This window comes from Anarrhichthys ocellatus, unplaced genomic scaffold (genome assembly GCF_004355925.1).
Source record: "Anarrhichthys ocellatus isolate YVR2014 unplaced genomic scaffold, GSC_Weel_1.0 scaffold128, whole genome shotgun sequence".
In the NCBI taxonomy this organism is placed as follows: Eukaryota; Metazoa; Chordata; class Actinopteri; order Perciformes; family Anarhichadidae; genus Anarrhichthys; species Anarrhichthys ocellatus.
The window spans coordinates 520,343-535,161 of NW_022280158.1; the positions used below are offsets into that span (position 1 = coordinate 520,343).

Genomic DNA, 14,819 nt, shown 5'->3' on the forward strand with positions numbered 1-14,819 from the left:
TTGCAGAGGCGTTCGCGTTGGGCCAGCCTGCCAGCTACCACTACCTGAGACAGTCCAGCTGCCTCGCTGACAACTCCGTCAATGACAGCGTCACCTTCCAGGACGTTCAGGTCCGCAGGACTCAGCCGGCTCCATCACTAAACATGTTTACATTCAGACACACTGACACTACGTTCACTCGTCTGAGGGGAAGTTACATTTGTTGTCCAGACATATTAATCTCGGGATTCTTTTTTGATTCATTGTTTTGAAATGTCGAAAATGACAAATGACTCAAAACGTTGTTTTTAAATAATGATGTATTCTTGCACGTTATATATATTGTATTACAAGAACCTTTGATTCGATTTCACACATATATTTGCATACATTATGTTTCTGTGGGACTAATTCATTCATTTATTCAGAGGATAAAACTCTGAAAAGTTAAAACCACAGCTTCCAAACCAACAGACACGTCAGTCCAAACCTCCAAAACACCCAAAAGACTAATCAGCTGCTGAACACCGATTGAGCTTCAGAGATCCGTTCAGTCCCAAAAGAACCTAAATGAGCTGCTGAGGAGTTCAAACACCAGCGAGAATGTGAAGCTACCACCTGACGGTTTCTATTCTCATCAGCTCCTTCTTTGTGTGTCTGTGGTTCCCAGAATGCCATGCGGACGATGCAGTTCACGGAGGAGAACATCGGGGAGATCCTGCGCCTTCTGGCCGGGGTTCTCCAAGCCGGGAACATCGAGTTCATGACGGCCGGAGGAGCGCAGGTCTCCTCCAAATCAGGTACGAGAGTTTCTCCTCACTTTCCACTCCGTCGTTAATCGGACTTCATCCTTTGTTTAGAGACAACAGCGCCAGTTATTAAGTAGTTATTTCTCTACTTATCCCTGACTAAACATTCCTGCTTAGTTAGATGAATGACTGCGACTGGGAGTAAAAGCAGAATGTTTATAAGCAGACATCTTTGCTAACGTGTTCCCTCCACCAGCTGCTCTCAGCCGAACGTCTGACCTCCTGGGGCTGAACCCAGATCAGCTGGCCGAGGTCCTGACCCACCGGTCCATGATCCTCAGGGGCGAGGAGATCTGCACACCGCTCACCGTGGAACAGGTGAGTGAAGTCCAGTCAGCTCACCTGTGTACTAATAACCTCTGGTGATCTCCACAGACTGGCCTCTGTGTTACTGTTAATCTGTCTGTAGACTCACAGCGAACACTTTGTTTCAGGCACAATCTGGCCTGAGGTTTGGTTTCTTCTTCTTCATTGTTTATAGTCTGGTTGTATAAACATAGAGGAGGGTATCTCATATCTCATGTTCCCTGAGCCCAAGGTGATGTCTTCAAATATGTTGTTTTGTCTGACCAGCAGTCCAAAACCCAAATATATTCAGTTTATAATGATAAAACACAGAGAGAGGCAGTAAATATGAGAAGCTAGGACCATGTTAATAACGTAACACCACACAGAGCACATGAGTATATCATACTTAGTGTCATGAATGATAAATCAGAAGCAAAACCTAAACAATGTAGAAGTTATTCAGCCTCAGACATTCAGATCATTTACTACAAACTGAACCACACAGTGAACTATGAATAAAGTATTATTCAACATAGACATCAGGTGCATGATTTACAAACACAGAGTACTTGCATACACTACACTTTTGTCTTAAATATATAGTGGTATAATACTCTAGGACAAAACTAACAGAGCATGACTGAGTACGCTTCTGCTCTGACTGATGTGTGCTGATGCAGCGGTTCACTTCCTGCTCCTCTGCAGGCGGTGGACTCCAGGGACTCCATGGCCATGGCCCTTTACTCCCAGTGTTTCAACTGGATCATCCGAAAACTCAACAACCGCATCAGAGGCAAAGAAGACTTCAAGTCCATCAGCATCCTGGACATCTTCGGATTCGAGAACTTCGAGGTGCGTTCGGACTCGTGGAGAGATTTACCATAAAAACACGTTTTAACCAAAGCTATCTATAAACCCCCCCAAAGAATGGATGACTGAGGGGAAATTAAAAACCCAGGCGTTATTTAGTGTGTCTGATATGAACCCAGAATCTATAAATAAAGTGAATTAAATTAAATCCGATCCCTCACCCTTAATTTCCCCGTCTCCCACGTATTTTAATGGTATTTTAATTGTTAATCAGTTCCTCGTTCCTCGCTTCGTTATCTCTCCGTCTGTGTGTTCTGCGTCTTAATGTCTGCCTCGTTTTGTTCCCCTGCAGGTCAACCGCTTTGAGCAGTTCAACATCAACTATGCAAATGAGAAGCTTCAGGAATATTTCAACAAGCACATCTTCTCCCTGGAGCAGCTGGAGTACAACAAGTAGGTGGAGGTCGTTCACCCGATCGTTCTGTTGTTTTCACTGCAGAATTCTGTCGACTGACTTTACAAAATGTTGTGTTACTGCGAGACATTAGAGTCTAATTCTACATGTGTACGCTGTCATGTGTGAGCTGATGAACAACAGAGTTTAATTTAAAAGAGCCAGACGGGGCAAGAAAACTCTCTAACGTGTTGTGTTTCTCCAGAAATACTTTGCACAACTTTTCCATAATACCCCAAAGTTGTGCTTCTTTCTTACAATTACAAATGGATAATTCCACTTTGTTATGTGCCTATTATTTAATATCTTTAACTAAATCTCCAATTTAAACGCTGTCGTAATCACACAGTCATGCTGAGGTGGCAGTTATTTCACCGCTCAGCTACTTTAAGCAACACAAGTGTAGCAGCTGTTGTGAGGGAGGAAAGAACCTGCTGCAGGGCCGGATCATGGTCCTGTGAGGCCCCTGGGCACATGTCTTTTGGAGCCCCAATCATGTTTGATTACGGCAAAAATCATAATGACTCCAGTAAATATTGAGATCACTTTATTTAACACAATTACCTCGTTGACTTTGGAAAATTTTGTAAGTGCAGAGGAGCTCCAGAGACCCTCGCTCTGTAAGCGCTGAGGGGTCTAGGGGGGCCCCAATGGTGAGCTCACATTCTAAGCACACAGGGGCCTTGTGGTCATCTTGTGCTGTGCCCACTGAGGGCCCCGGGCATTCAACTTCCTTTTTAAAGTCTTGGGCCACGCTTGGCTATGAGGCCCCGGGGGGCCCCTGTGGCTCGCTCCATAATCCAGCCATGAGTTGCTGCTGTTTGGCTTTCTCTAACTTATTAAAATCAATCCATATTAAAGACTGTTGTCATGTTTGCTTTGTCTGGACTAATATGAATCTGTCAGAGTTGAACACGTTCTAGTGGAAATAAGACGTCGCTGAAGTCACTCGTTAAAAACGCTCCGTTTTGGCTCAGATAGAACGGAAAATCCAAAACATCATCTCACGTCCACTCGGACTAAATTGTTACCTGATGTTTCTCAGTGTTTAGAAAACACAGCTGATGAAGTCACCAGTTGGTCCAAAGCTCCACCAACAGTTCAAACCAACTGTGTGTCCTCTGGGCTGGATGTTCTTTGGATGAAACGGCACAAGGATGCTGTTAGCTGTTAGCTATTAGCTTTTAGCCGCCAACCTGGAGGTCCTGATCGTAAGACACAAGCGCCTCATCTGTTCATCACGATCCATTCAGTCTGGGGTGCCGACACATTCCTGCTGGTTGTGACGTGTTCCCTCTCCGTCCGGGCAGGGGGCCACTGAAAGACTCGGATAAGTCTGAAACAATAGTTCCGTTTCTTCATGTGCTGTAAAATGTCTGACCTGGTTGTTGTTGCTCCTGCAGGGAGGGCCTGGTGTGGGTCGACATCAACTGGATGGACAACGGAGAGTGTCTGGACCTGATCGAGAAGGTACGAGGGCCATTTAAAACACAAGAGAGGGAAGTAGGATGATGACGCTGTTAGTCACAGCAGTGTTTTTGTGATAAGTCTCGTTGAGAACAATTAAGATGATGATGATGAAGATGATGAGGATCTCCTCTCCGTGTTTCCATAGAAACTGGGTCTCCTGGCACTGATGAATGAGGAGAGTCACTTCCCCAAAGCCACCGACGGCACCTTACTGGAGAAGCTCCACAGCCAGCACTCGGTACGTCTCCGTCTGAAAACGTGTTGGTCGTTCTTCAGCCGCAAGATTCTCATTTCACAACCCAGGAGATCTCATCAGTGTTTAGTCCGGCCGATACTTTACTTCAGTGTTTCCATGTTCTCACTTCTACTCCACTAGATTTCAGAGGGAAATATTCTACTTCTTATTTCAGTTTCAGAGATTGAGATTATTACAGCTGCGGTTCAGATTACAGACGTGGTTTGTAGTCTGAAGTCTCTCTCTGTGTGACGGTGGTTCTGTTAACGACGTCTCTGCTGGTCAGAAGTAATCAAACCGTTTCCTTTCTCTCGCTGCAGAAGAACTCTTTCTACGTGAAGCCTCGTGTTGCTGTGCACAACTTTGGAGTCAGGCACTATGCAGGAGAGGTAATGTGCTGCATGTTTTATTTTAGTATAGTTTGTGTAAAGACACAGTTCATATTACAAAATGTCATCACTTTATACTGATTCATTTAAACTGAGGAGAGAAAACTCAACTCCTCTCCTCTTTGTCCCTGTTAAACTCTCTGCCGCCCTCTTGTGGCCGGCTGTAGGTGTTGTACGACGTGAGGGGGATGCTGGAGAAGAACAGAGACACTTTCAGAGACGACATCCTCAACCTGCTGAGGGAGAGCAGGTACATCACAGCGTTCCTCACACAGGCTTGTTTCTGCCTCTCTACTGTTGTAATTCACATATATTACAGAGAGAGTTAAATGCCTTGCTCAGTGGCATGTTGATCTGTGTGTCCAGACGTCATGTGAGAGCAAGAAGTCAAACTGACGACCATCTTCCCTTTTATGGCTGCTGAGCTCCATTTAAACTGCACCGGTATAGGAGAGCATGTTGACTCTTCCTGCTTCTAACGTGACCCTTTTTCAGATCAAATTATTACAAGTTCAGTTTATTATTTCATCTGTGCACGGCTCCGCAGCCTCACCACATCAAACCTGTTGATTATTTACAAACTGCTCCTTTATTCACCACTATTTCTATCGCTCCCTTTGTAACAACATTCAAAGTATTTCTCAGCGTGTGTTCCAACTGTTCCCCCTTTGCGTTCCTCAGGTTGGACTTTGTCTACGATCTGTTCGAACACGTATTGAGCCGAAACAAACAGGACACTCTGAAGAGCAGCTCCAAGCACAGACGGCCCACAGTCAGCACCCAGTTCAAGGTAAGTCACAAACATACAACGTGTTTTACTCTTCAGTGTTCTTCAAACACTATCGGTGCTGAATACAATGACCGGGGCTGATGTGGTGCAGCTTAGACCCACAACAGTCCTGGTTCACCATCACAGTTCAACAACCCTTGAAGAACTCTTTCTTTCAAAAAGGGTTCTTTAGATAGAAATGGTTCTGGGTAGAACCTCAGCCCTTCAGCAAGAACCCTTTTGAAACCCTAACTTTACATATATTGATATATTTAGTACAGTGATGGGAGTAGCATCAGTAGGTGTAGTACCACCTCTATTATGAGTAGATGTAGTACACATACTAGTAGTCACAGTATTATAAGTAGTAGCTGCAGTAGTACTAGAAGGAATAGCAGTGATGGTAGTAATACCATAGTAACAGAAGTGTTTGCTTTGTTGCAGGATTCTTTGCACTCCCTGATGGCCACACTCAGCACTTCCAACCCGTTCTTCATCCGATGCATCAAACCAAATAAACACAAGGTGAGTGCAGATATTCATGCACACACACACACACACATTACACACACACACACACACACAGTTATTACCCTTGAGCAAACATTAGCAGGTTAAGATGTCGGAGCTGATGTCAGTAATTATTGATAGTTCCCATGCCTGGTCATCAGTGATGTTTACCACCAGAGAATCTGTCTCCCTGCCTATTGGTTGTCGGGTAGAGAGTCATTGATATGTTAAGTAGCTGACTGTGGACGTTTCTGTAACCACAAGGTATCTGGAGATTAACCAGCAGGTGAATCATGGGAATCTTTTTTTAAGGGAAATTAAGATGTTGTGAAGCAAGTTTGTCCGGCCAAGTTTTCTGATCCCAGCTCAGGAATTCTTTGGGTCGAAGTTTCTCAAAATGTTTACCAAAATCCCTGAATTAAAGCATCTTAGCAGCTGTTGACAATGTTAACTGGTGATATATATATTTTTTATAATGTACAAAATACTGTCATCTAGAAGGAGTTTGTGAAAACTAAAATCATTCTCAGTTCTGATTTCCTGTGAAAACAATGAATATAATAATATATACAACAAATATATACAACAAATAAATACAACTCCATATGAACAGAAGTAATCTGAAACCGTTTCATACGGCTACACAACAAAGTGAAGTATTGAAGAAACTAAACACGGAAGATACAACCAGAGTTTAGCAGCAGCTTTGGATCAGTGGGAAGAGACAGTTAATGGGTTGTTTTGCAGGATGAATTGCAGAATAAGTTTCACTTCATACCACATGAAACATATAAGTGAGGAGATCAAAGGTCACGGCATCTTCATAGTTACATTCAGAGAGAGGCATGCTGGGAAATGAGATGCATGAAAGGAGAAGAAGGAAGATAAAACTAATTTTGCTCTGAAATTCAAAAGCTTTAGTTCTTCTAAAGATGGTTACCGTTATACAGCTACATGCAAATATCATTTTGAGTCTGAAGGCCAACTTCTATTCTCAACTTCTCATAAATAGATGTATAGACGGATAGATTGATAGATGCAGACATGATCTACACACTTGTGAGTATCTTTGGTGTCTTCTGGGAGACCAGCTGGCGTGTTTTTTACGAGGCGAAACACGACCGTCTGGCCTCCTCTTCTGATCGGATGTTAAACAAGGCCGGATGATGACTGTTGAATGAGGCTTAATGTAGTGAAACAAGGAGGGGGGGGGGGGGGGTTTAGGGCCGCCCCAGGGGAAACAAGGGTCAGAGCAACACGGCACGCAGCCCTTAAAAGCCCCCGAGAGGCGTCCCTGTCATCTGCCTGTCTGACTCTGAGCAGGTGTCCAGCGGTAGGAGTCTACCTCAGAAACCTTCAGAGCCAGTTTACAGGCTTCTTTTCTACGTATATATTTATAAATGAGAGACATTTTGGGAAGTGAGGAGAGGTTAACTTACCAACAGACTGGCTGCAGTGATACAACGTGTTGAAGAGCCTGCAGGGTCACAGGACTCCTGCAGATGGTCAGTGGATCATCTGTGGAAATATCAATATATTGACAGACTGTTAAATACAATCAGGACTCGTGCAAACACTCACACGGTTGTGCACGCACACTTTCCAATAGTCGCATTAAAAGCACAGGAGTCCAACTGGAACACCACTGCACAGTCGTTCTGTAACACCGAATCACATCGTTATCATTGTACTGAACTGCCTCTTGATGGAGATGCTGCTGTTTGTTTTCAGATATCTCCTAAAGCAACACTCCTAAAGCTTTCCAGCTAAATTCCAATTTTGGAATTATAAATAAATGATGACATGACAGTATTTGTCTTCATCATTTTCTTTATCTTTTAACTTTAAACGTTGTGATGTGTAGACTCTGTGTGTGTTAATGCTGAGAGGGTTGAGTTTGTGGAGCAGGCAGCATTAAGCAGAAAGACATTTTCCTTTGTGTCGGCAAAGAAACTCCACCTGTCAGTCCATCATCTACGCTCATCCAATGCAGTCGCCCGTCACCACAGCAGCCATTGTGTGTGTGTGTGTGTGTGTGTGTGTGTGTGTGTTTTGACAGTAATAACATGTGACTGTGGAGGCTGATCAGAGTCTATTGATGGTGACTGGACCTGAGTTGACAGCACATTGTGTGGAGCCTTCAGTCACATCTCTCTCATTACTGTCAGTAATCAAAGGCTCCGTCTGAGCTCCGGGCCCCGGCGCTGATTCAACCTTCGTCCTGTTTCTTTTTAACTCGATGAAGATGAGAGCAATCAGCTGAGGCCATCTCGCTTCTTCCTGCCACACAGGAAGTGATGCGTGTTTGTGGTTTGTTTTGGATAAATATAACAAACGGAAAGATATTCCAGTCAGGCTGATCAATAACACAATATTCATGAGACTACACTTCAAACTATCCCAAACTAACCACAAATAGTTTTGTCCATTTTTAAACTACATTTTGCATTTGCAACATGTGGATTCGTATTTTCATAAAAGCTGGAACATCATTTGTACTTTGCGTCTCCATTTATTTTTTATTCTCTCCTTATTTTCTCTGTGTGTGTGTGTGTGTGTGGGTATATATACATATATACACACGTATAAACGTGTATAAACGTGTATATATATGTGTATATACACTGCCAGTTGGCTGGTAGTTGATGTTCAGCCCAGTTCAGCCAGTCTGAGGCAGCATCACACCAGTGAGCTGCAGTGAGTCGACACAAAAGTCAGCACTCCATGTTTGAATGTAAACAGGCTGCTCTACACTCACACACACACACACACACACAGACACACACACACACACACTCTCTCTCTCTCTCTCTCTCTCTCTCTCTCTCTCTCTCTCTCTCTCTGTCCGGACCTACAAGTGGCACAAATTAGCCTCAGCAGGAGATGCATTGCCATGGCAACCACGGCCCTCCCTCTCCACACAGAAGGGGGGGAGGGGGGGGGGGGGGGAGTTCTGGGTGAGTCTGGGTTTGAAAGCCTTTGTTTGACTCTGTGGTGGCATTGTATGCGTGTGTGTGTGTGTGTGTGTGTGTGTGTGTTGGGAGCAGAGACAGAGAGAAGTTTTCTGTCCTTTCCCCCGTTTCTCTCTGATCTGACAAACCGCTGAAGGAAGCGAAGCTCCGAGCTGCGATGCACGGTGAGACCCGAGGCTTGTTCTTCATTTAAATGGGAAGCGGTGCGTTCGAGTGTGCCGCTTGTTGCACGGGGTTTTTGAGCATCCAGCGGAGGGTTCAAGTGCTGTGGAACGAGGAGAGACGCAGCGGTTTGTGTTCGGCTACATGATACAGATGCTCAGAGAGAGTTTCTCATCGTTTCAGGCTTTTCAGGCAGTTTGATTTCCTGTGTTTTGCACACAGAAGAGTCTAGTTTCTGTCCGCTGAGTAAAGTGTCATCTGCTAAGGAACATCTAAAAAGAAAGAGTAGAGATGTCATGCATGCATTTAATGTCTAAAGGTGATTTTACACCGTGCATTTTGAATTCGTATCCAACTCTGCTGCTCAATCAGCTTCAACTTTTGGACCAAAACTAATCAGATTGTTGAAAATAGAGACGCAGCAGTAATTAAAAGCAATATCAATTAATGGACGGCTGCAATTTTAATATTGCACGGAGCTTGAATTTGGTACAAAAGTGAGAAAACTGGAAACAGTTTCTGTAATTATTCTACCGATCCAAAGATCCTGCAAAAGAAAAAGATGCAGCAGCTTTATTCTTCATTAATGATTCTTTACTCTGCTGTGCTGTTTCATAACTCCGTGCTGTGGAGCAACAGACAGACCCTCAGCTTCCTGTTTGTCGTCTCCTTAATTGGACACGAAGGCTTTCAGAACCAAACTGATCCGCATCGAATTTCGAGAAAAGGGAAACGATGAAACATTAGAGCCTGCAGGTCTAACCGCTGTGTGAGTGCACGATGATTATTAAAGCCTGATCCATGCTGACGACATAATGAGCAGACTGTTCCGTTAATGACATGATTATCAGGGGAAAGTAGTTTCTCTGGCTACTGTTGTGTAAGAAGAGCTTCTAATGGGATCTTTTATTTGTACCTCCTGAATTCAATGGTTGTGACGCAAAGATGGGAAATAGCATCTGTGTGTCTTACGGTGCCGATATTTTAGGATTTGGTGTCATTTTGAATCCCTTCTGTTGTGTTGAAATCACTTTGTGTGCGACTCATCTGTTGAGCGAACATGCCAAATGTGTTTGCTTGGTCCCAGATATTTTTTACTCTTTTCGGGCATTTTATTGACTGAAACTACTAATTGATTCATCGAAAGAATAATTGACAGATCATTCGATAACAGAGAGAAATGGTTCGATGCGCCCGTCGATCATAGCTGCTCTTTGTCATGTTGATGTTCTGAAATGTCTCTTTTTAAAACAGGAACGAGAGCATTGAACAGTGAGCTGCAGTGTGTTAGAGTCAGTGCATCTGTCTGTTATTTATTGTAGTTTAGAACGTTCTTAACATGACGAGAACTTGCACAAAGAAGCTGCAGATCATCTTCTTTACAGCTAACGGAGACTTAATTGATATCTGGTTTTTGTTTTTACTGGTTCCTCCTCAGTCGCTCTACCTCTGCAGCTTTCCTTTGTGTCATTAATGTTTTCTGAGAAATCAAACCCACAAGAATCCTCCTCCAAACTGGCTCAGGCTTAAATCCAGCGGGGTCGGGGATTTAGGTTGGATTTATGTCCTTCTCTGAGCGGAAAACATTGTTTCCCCCAAAATCACCTCAGAGAAGGAGCCCCGACTGAGCAGTGAGTGATAATCCCACATTCAGACCTGGACGCCCAGAAGCAAACAGGACTCCTGACAAAGAGACACGCAGGTCTTTGGGTTCTAGATGCTCTCAGATGTTCTTAGTTTAAAGCAAGAATGTTGATCCTTGTAGAGATCAAAGGTCTTCAAACGCGTTTAATTAAAGGTAGAACAATAATATGCAGAGACATTTCTCTGCTATGAACCACTCAGTTTGGGACAGCAGTTGGGTGATGCATTCATCAATATTCAAACCCTCAAATGTGAGGTTATAGAGTTCAGTCAGTGGCAGAAACTCATTTTGGTGCAGAAGAAAGTATAAAACTCTGAAGAAACATTCTGTGTTATCCAAAGGTGGCCTGAGGAAATGAGAAAATCAAATCTCTGGGCGATGAATCCAGTTATCTGTCGCTGCCTCTCGGTGGCTGCTGAAATGCAATTTCAACCCAATATGACAGTTGCTCACACACACGAACCAGATTAGAGTATTTGGACAGAAATGTGTAAGAACCTGTGGACCGAATCGACACAGATGGACATCCTCACTTCATCCGGGATTGTTCCAGTCTGTTCAAACTGCTTTTTATTTTCTCGTTTGAGTGGTCAAGAAATTCATGGAATCTTGAAAATCAGCTACAGAATGACAAACGATTAAAGTACAAAGACTCAGGATCATCTCCGTAGCTTCTTACTGCTGTTGAACGATGGTCGGCTCATCATCCTGATGTCTTCCCCCGCCGGTTCCCAACCCCCTCGGGAGCGGACCACCGCCACGCCCCCCTTTGTCCCTGTTGAATGCCCCGAGTCTTTTAGCAGGGAAGTCGGGCTGAGAAAGGACACTGAGTCTTTACCCCTCGGGCTGCTGTTGTCACGCCCCTGTAGAGGCCAGAGGTGGTCTGCCTGTTGTTCTGAGTTGATGGACAGTTGATTTTGCCCCAAAACATTTTAAAATCGAACGCTTATTGAGGCATCTTTTCCAAAACAACCCCACCAAGAACCTTTGATTCTACACTACAAGACAATAGGTGGACAACGGAACGTTTCAGTCTCATGGGACATAAACTGGTGATACCAAAAACATTTGGCATAAAGATGCAAAGTCCCTCCCTTCCAGTGTCTCCCATGGAACCGTATCTGTAAGAATAGGTACAGTAGCCAATGACGAGGGAAAACTATTATTTTGTGTCCTGTTTAAATTGAGTTTTGGGCGATTTTCTCCAACTTTCTGCCAAATATTCCAACCGTGACACTAATTTCTGAGGTACAAAGGCTGAATTCATGTCAGTTTGAGCTTTTTATTCTCACTTCAGGCAGCTTTAGTTGAGTCATTACTAGAAATACTGAATAGAAAAGGACAGAACGGACCTGTCTGACACAGAACATGTGATGACTGAAGTGAGACAGCGCAGTGTCTCCGGCAGCTCTTTGACACAGCATGGAGCTTCTCTGGATTGTGTTCCAGAGACTGAACTAAAGAACGAGGAGACATTTTAATTCACCAGGTTGACTCCTACAACGAGCGGCTGTTGACGTCCAAGAATCTGAGCGAAAACAGGAGGAAACACTGGAAGTAGAAAACAGGAGGGCAGCTTCCTGACCCGCTCGGCTTTGTGCGCGCTGCGGCCCGGCCGCATGCAAATGTACATTTATGCTAATGAGGCACTCTCCGCGGCCTGTGGCAGCTAAAGGGCCCCATTCAGTCCACTCAGTCAAGATCTGGTGGTGAATTGGCCTCCCTTCATCTCAGCGGCTCAAATGGGCCATCAACGGGCGATCAGGGGAGATGTGCGCTGGATAAAGGGGGCATTACGAGCGGCTATGAAAGCCCACTCTTATCCTGAGCGCCCCCAGCCCCCCCAACCCCCTCAACCCCCTACGCCCACTGAGGTTACAGGGCGAGAGGGGTCCCCGAGAAAATGGCCTCTTCATAATGGTATCTCAATGCCAAGTGTGTGTTTTTTTTTGGAGGGGTTTTGATTTGTTGCTGCCGTCGTACGCGCTTCTCTCTCTGGGTTCAAGGCTGTGAATGAGTGGTATGCAGGGTCGTGTGTATATGCGTTTAAAGGGATGGGAGTGGCGTGTGGTTTTCCTGCAGACATCATATGACGTGGTTTGACAGATTCAGCACTCAAAGGGATTTAAAGAGCTGTGAAATATGTCTCTGTTAGCCTCTTTGGGCCCGTCGTTTTGGTTTTAAAGCATGTCAACTGTCTAGTTCAGTCTCAGGGTTTCCATCAAACAGCTCTGATGAAGCCTCTGTTGACACAACATCAAACGAGTTGTGGTGCAACATCAAACTTACATTCGTCAGACGAAGACAACTTCCTGGATTCTTACCCAGAATGCAAAGCTCAATACAGAATTGTGAACCCTTTCAACACAGCAGAGCATCCTATGAAAGAACACGTTCAGAGCTCTACACAGGAGTGAAGTCACAATCCCAAATCCATCACCACAGCTGTAAAAAACAAAATGACACCTCCGTCCACTAGTGCTGCATGAGAGATCACGATGTCCTGGATTATCAATACTGGAAGAGTGTTGTGAGAGCAGCTGATGCATTGATTACATGACAGAGGAACATTCATGGAAGTTTGCTGTGGTGTTAAAGTTCTCACTTATTACAGATTTTTTCACTTAACACACTTAATCATTATTTAAATATCTATCAGATGTGACTGTCCTGCAGTCAAACGGCCTCATATTCATCCTGTTTGTCACATGCGTCTGCCTCTAGATGCCTGACCAGTTCGACCAGACGTTGGTTCTGAACCAGCTCAGATACTCCGGCATGTTGGAGACGGTCAGGATTCGACGCACCGGGTTCCCCGTCCGGAGACCTTTCCAAGACTTCTGCTCCAGGTTTGTCCCGACACCAAGACTTCCAGCACCGTCGTCATATCTTACATGAATACATGTATCATCCTTTATTCTTATGTGACAGATATAGATGGTTGCTCTGTTTAAACTGAAGCCAGTTAGCAATTTAAGAAAATAACTTTGTTTAGAACACCATAAAAATGATATGCAGACTAGATCCTTGCTGCTTCACCATGAGAACCACAACAAGCGCTGGACTTCTGCTTCACCTCACCTGCTCTCCAGGTACAAGGTGTTGATGCCGGGCGCGGTGATGCCGGACGACCACAGGAGGAGCTGCGTCCAGCTGCTGCACCGCTACGACAGCAGCAGTGCAGAGTGGCAGCTGGGAAAGACCAAGGTGAGGCGCAGATGTTATTTGCTTTCGTATTTTGTCATTTCTATGGCGTTTGATCACATAAGTTTGAGAAATTATCAAATATCTTGAGGTCTTCAGGGGCCCTCATTCAGGCCGAATCTGGTCTGCTGGGGTCCTGTTGTATTGCCTCAGGTCTCTGATTGTTGCTTTTTAGTTTGACTCTTTTTTTTCTACTTTTTTGTACCGTTTTGACATTTCTAATCTCTTTTCCAAGGTTTTCTTGCCAAGACGGCAGAATAAAAGTGAACAAATCACATAGAGCGCAGCGAGCAAAACACGTCACCCTCTCACTCTGAGAACAATCACAAAACGCCTGCCAGGCTGCTAACACACACGCTGTCTGAGGCTCCTTTGGCTCATTCAAATAAATGCGTCGACAACAGAAACAATTTCTCCCTCAGATTTGCATTTCCTGTCAATCAGCGGTGGGAAACATCCTTCCTGCTCTCTTCTCTGCAGCTTAACTGACTTGTTCCTGTCAAATCCTGAGCTCCTGATTGTTCCGCCTCCGGCTCAAAACGTCCGATCGCTTTCATTCCTCTCTCACATCAATACGACTGGATGCAAGTCTTGCTTTCGCCAAACCATGCTGGCTGCCCTCAAGGCTTAGTTTGGCTTCAGGCGTCTTACAAGAAATACAACTCGATGAAACCATTCAAGAGCACAGGTACCCGTGTGTGTGTGTGAGTGTGTGTGAGCGTGTGTGAGTGTGTGTGTGTGTGTGTGTGTGTGTGTGTGTGTGTGTGTGTGTGTGAGTGTGTGTGGGATCATATATAATTGAAGTCCAGAGCATCTGAAGTGTGGAATCCAACAATTATTGGATCCAGTCTTCATCCCCCCGGTCTTCTGCTCTCTGCTTCCACTACACCGGATCAGAGAGGATATACCTACTGCCAACGTGTGTGTGTGTGTGTGTGTGTGTGTGTGTGTGTGAGGTTGCTGTGGGGAAATGACAGATGGGGGACACAGATCCCTAATCACAGCATGACTGTGTGATGCTGCAAGAGGTGACAGCAGTGGAGGATGGCTGAACGGATGAATGGTCATTAGTTTTGTGTGTGTGTGTGTGTGTGTGTGTGTGTGTGTGTGTGTGTGTGTGTGT

The 14,819-nt window shown here is 44.7% G+C and overlaps 1 protein-coding gene across 2 annotated transcripts in view; it reads left to right on the plus strand.

Moving 5' to 3' along the window:
• Nucleotides 1–14,819, plus strand: part of LOC116399785 (unconventional myosin-X) — a 38,495-nt gene that overhangs the window by 6,363 nt on the left and 17,313 nt on the right. For both annotated transcript variants that reach the window (XM_031877184.1, XM_031877185.1), the window contains 13 exons: nt 7–110; nt 650–779; nt 985–1,106; nt 1,782–1,928; nt 2,239–2,339; nt 3,744–3,810; nt 3,956–4,048; nt 4,366–4,434; nt 4,602–4,684; nt 5,116–5,224; nt 5,648–5,728; nt 13,217–13,341; nt 13,585–13,699. In XM_031877184.1, coding sequence (XP_031733044.1) covers nt 7–110; nt 650–779; nt 985–1,106; nt 1,782–1,928; nt 2,239–2,339; nt 3,744–3,810; nt 3,956–4,048; nt 4,366–4,434; nt 4,602–4,684; nt 5,116–5,224; nt 5,648–5,728; nt 13,217–13,341; nt 13,585–13,699 — 1,346 coding nt within the window. The remainder of the gene's footprint in view (nt 1–6; nt 111–649; nt 780–984; nt 1,107–1,781; nt 1,929–2,238; nt 2,340–3,743; nt 3,811–3,955; nt 4,049–4,365; nt 4,435–4,601; nt 4,685–5,115; nt 5,225–5,647; nt 5,729–13,216; nt 13,342–13,584; nt 13,700–14,819) is intronic.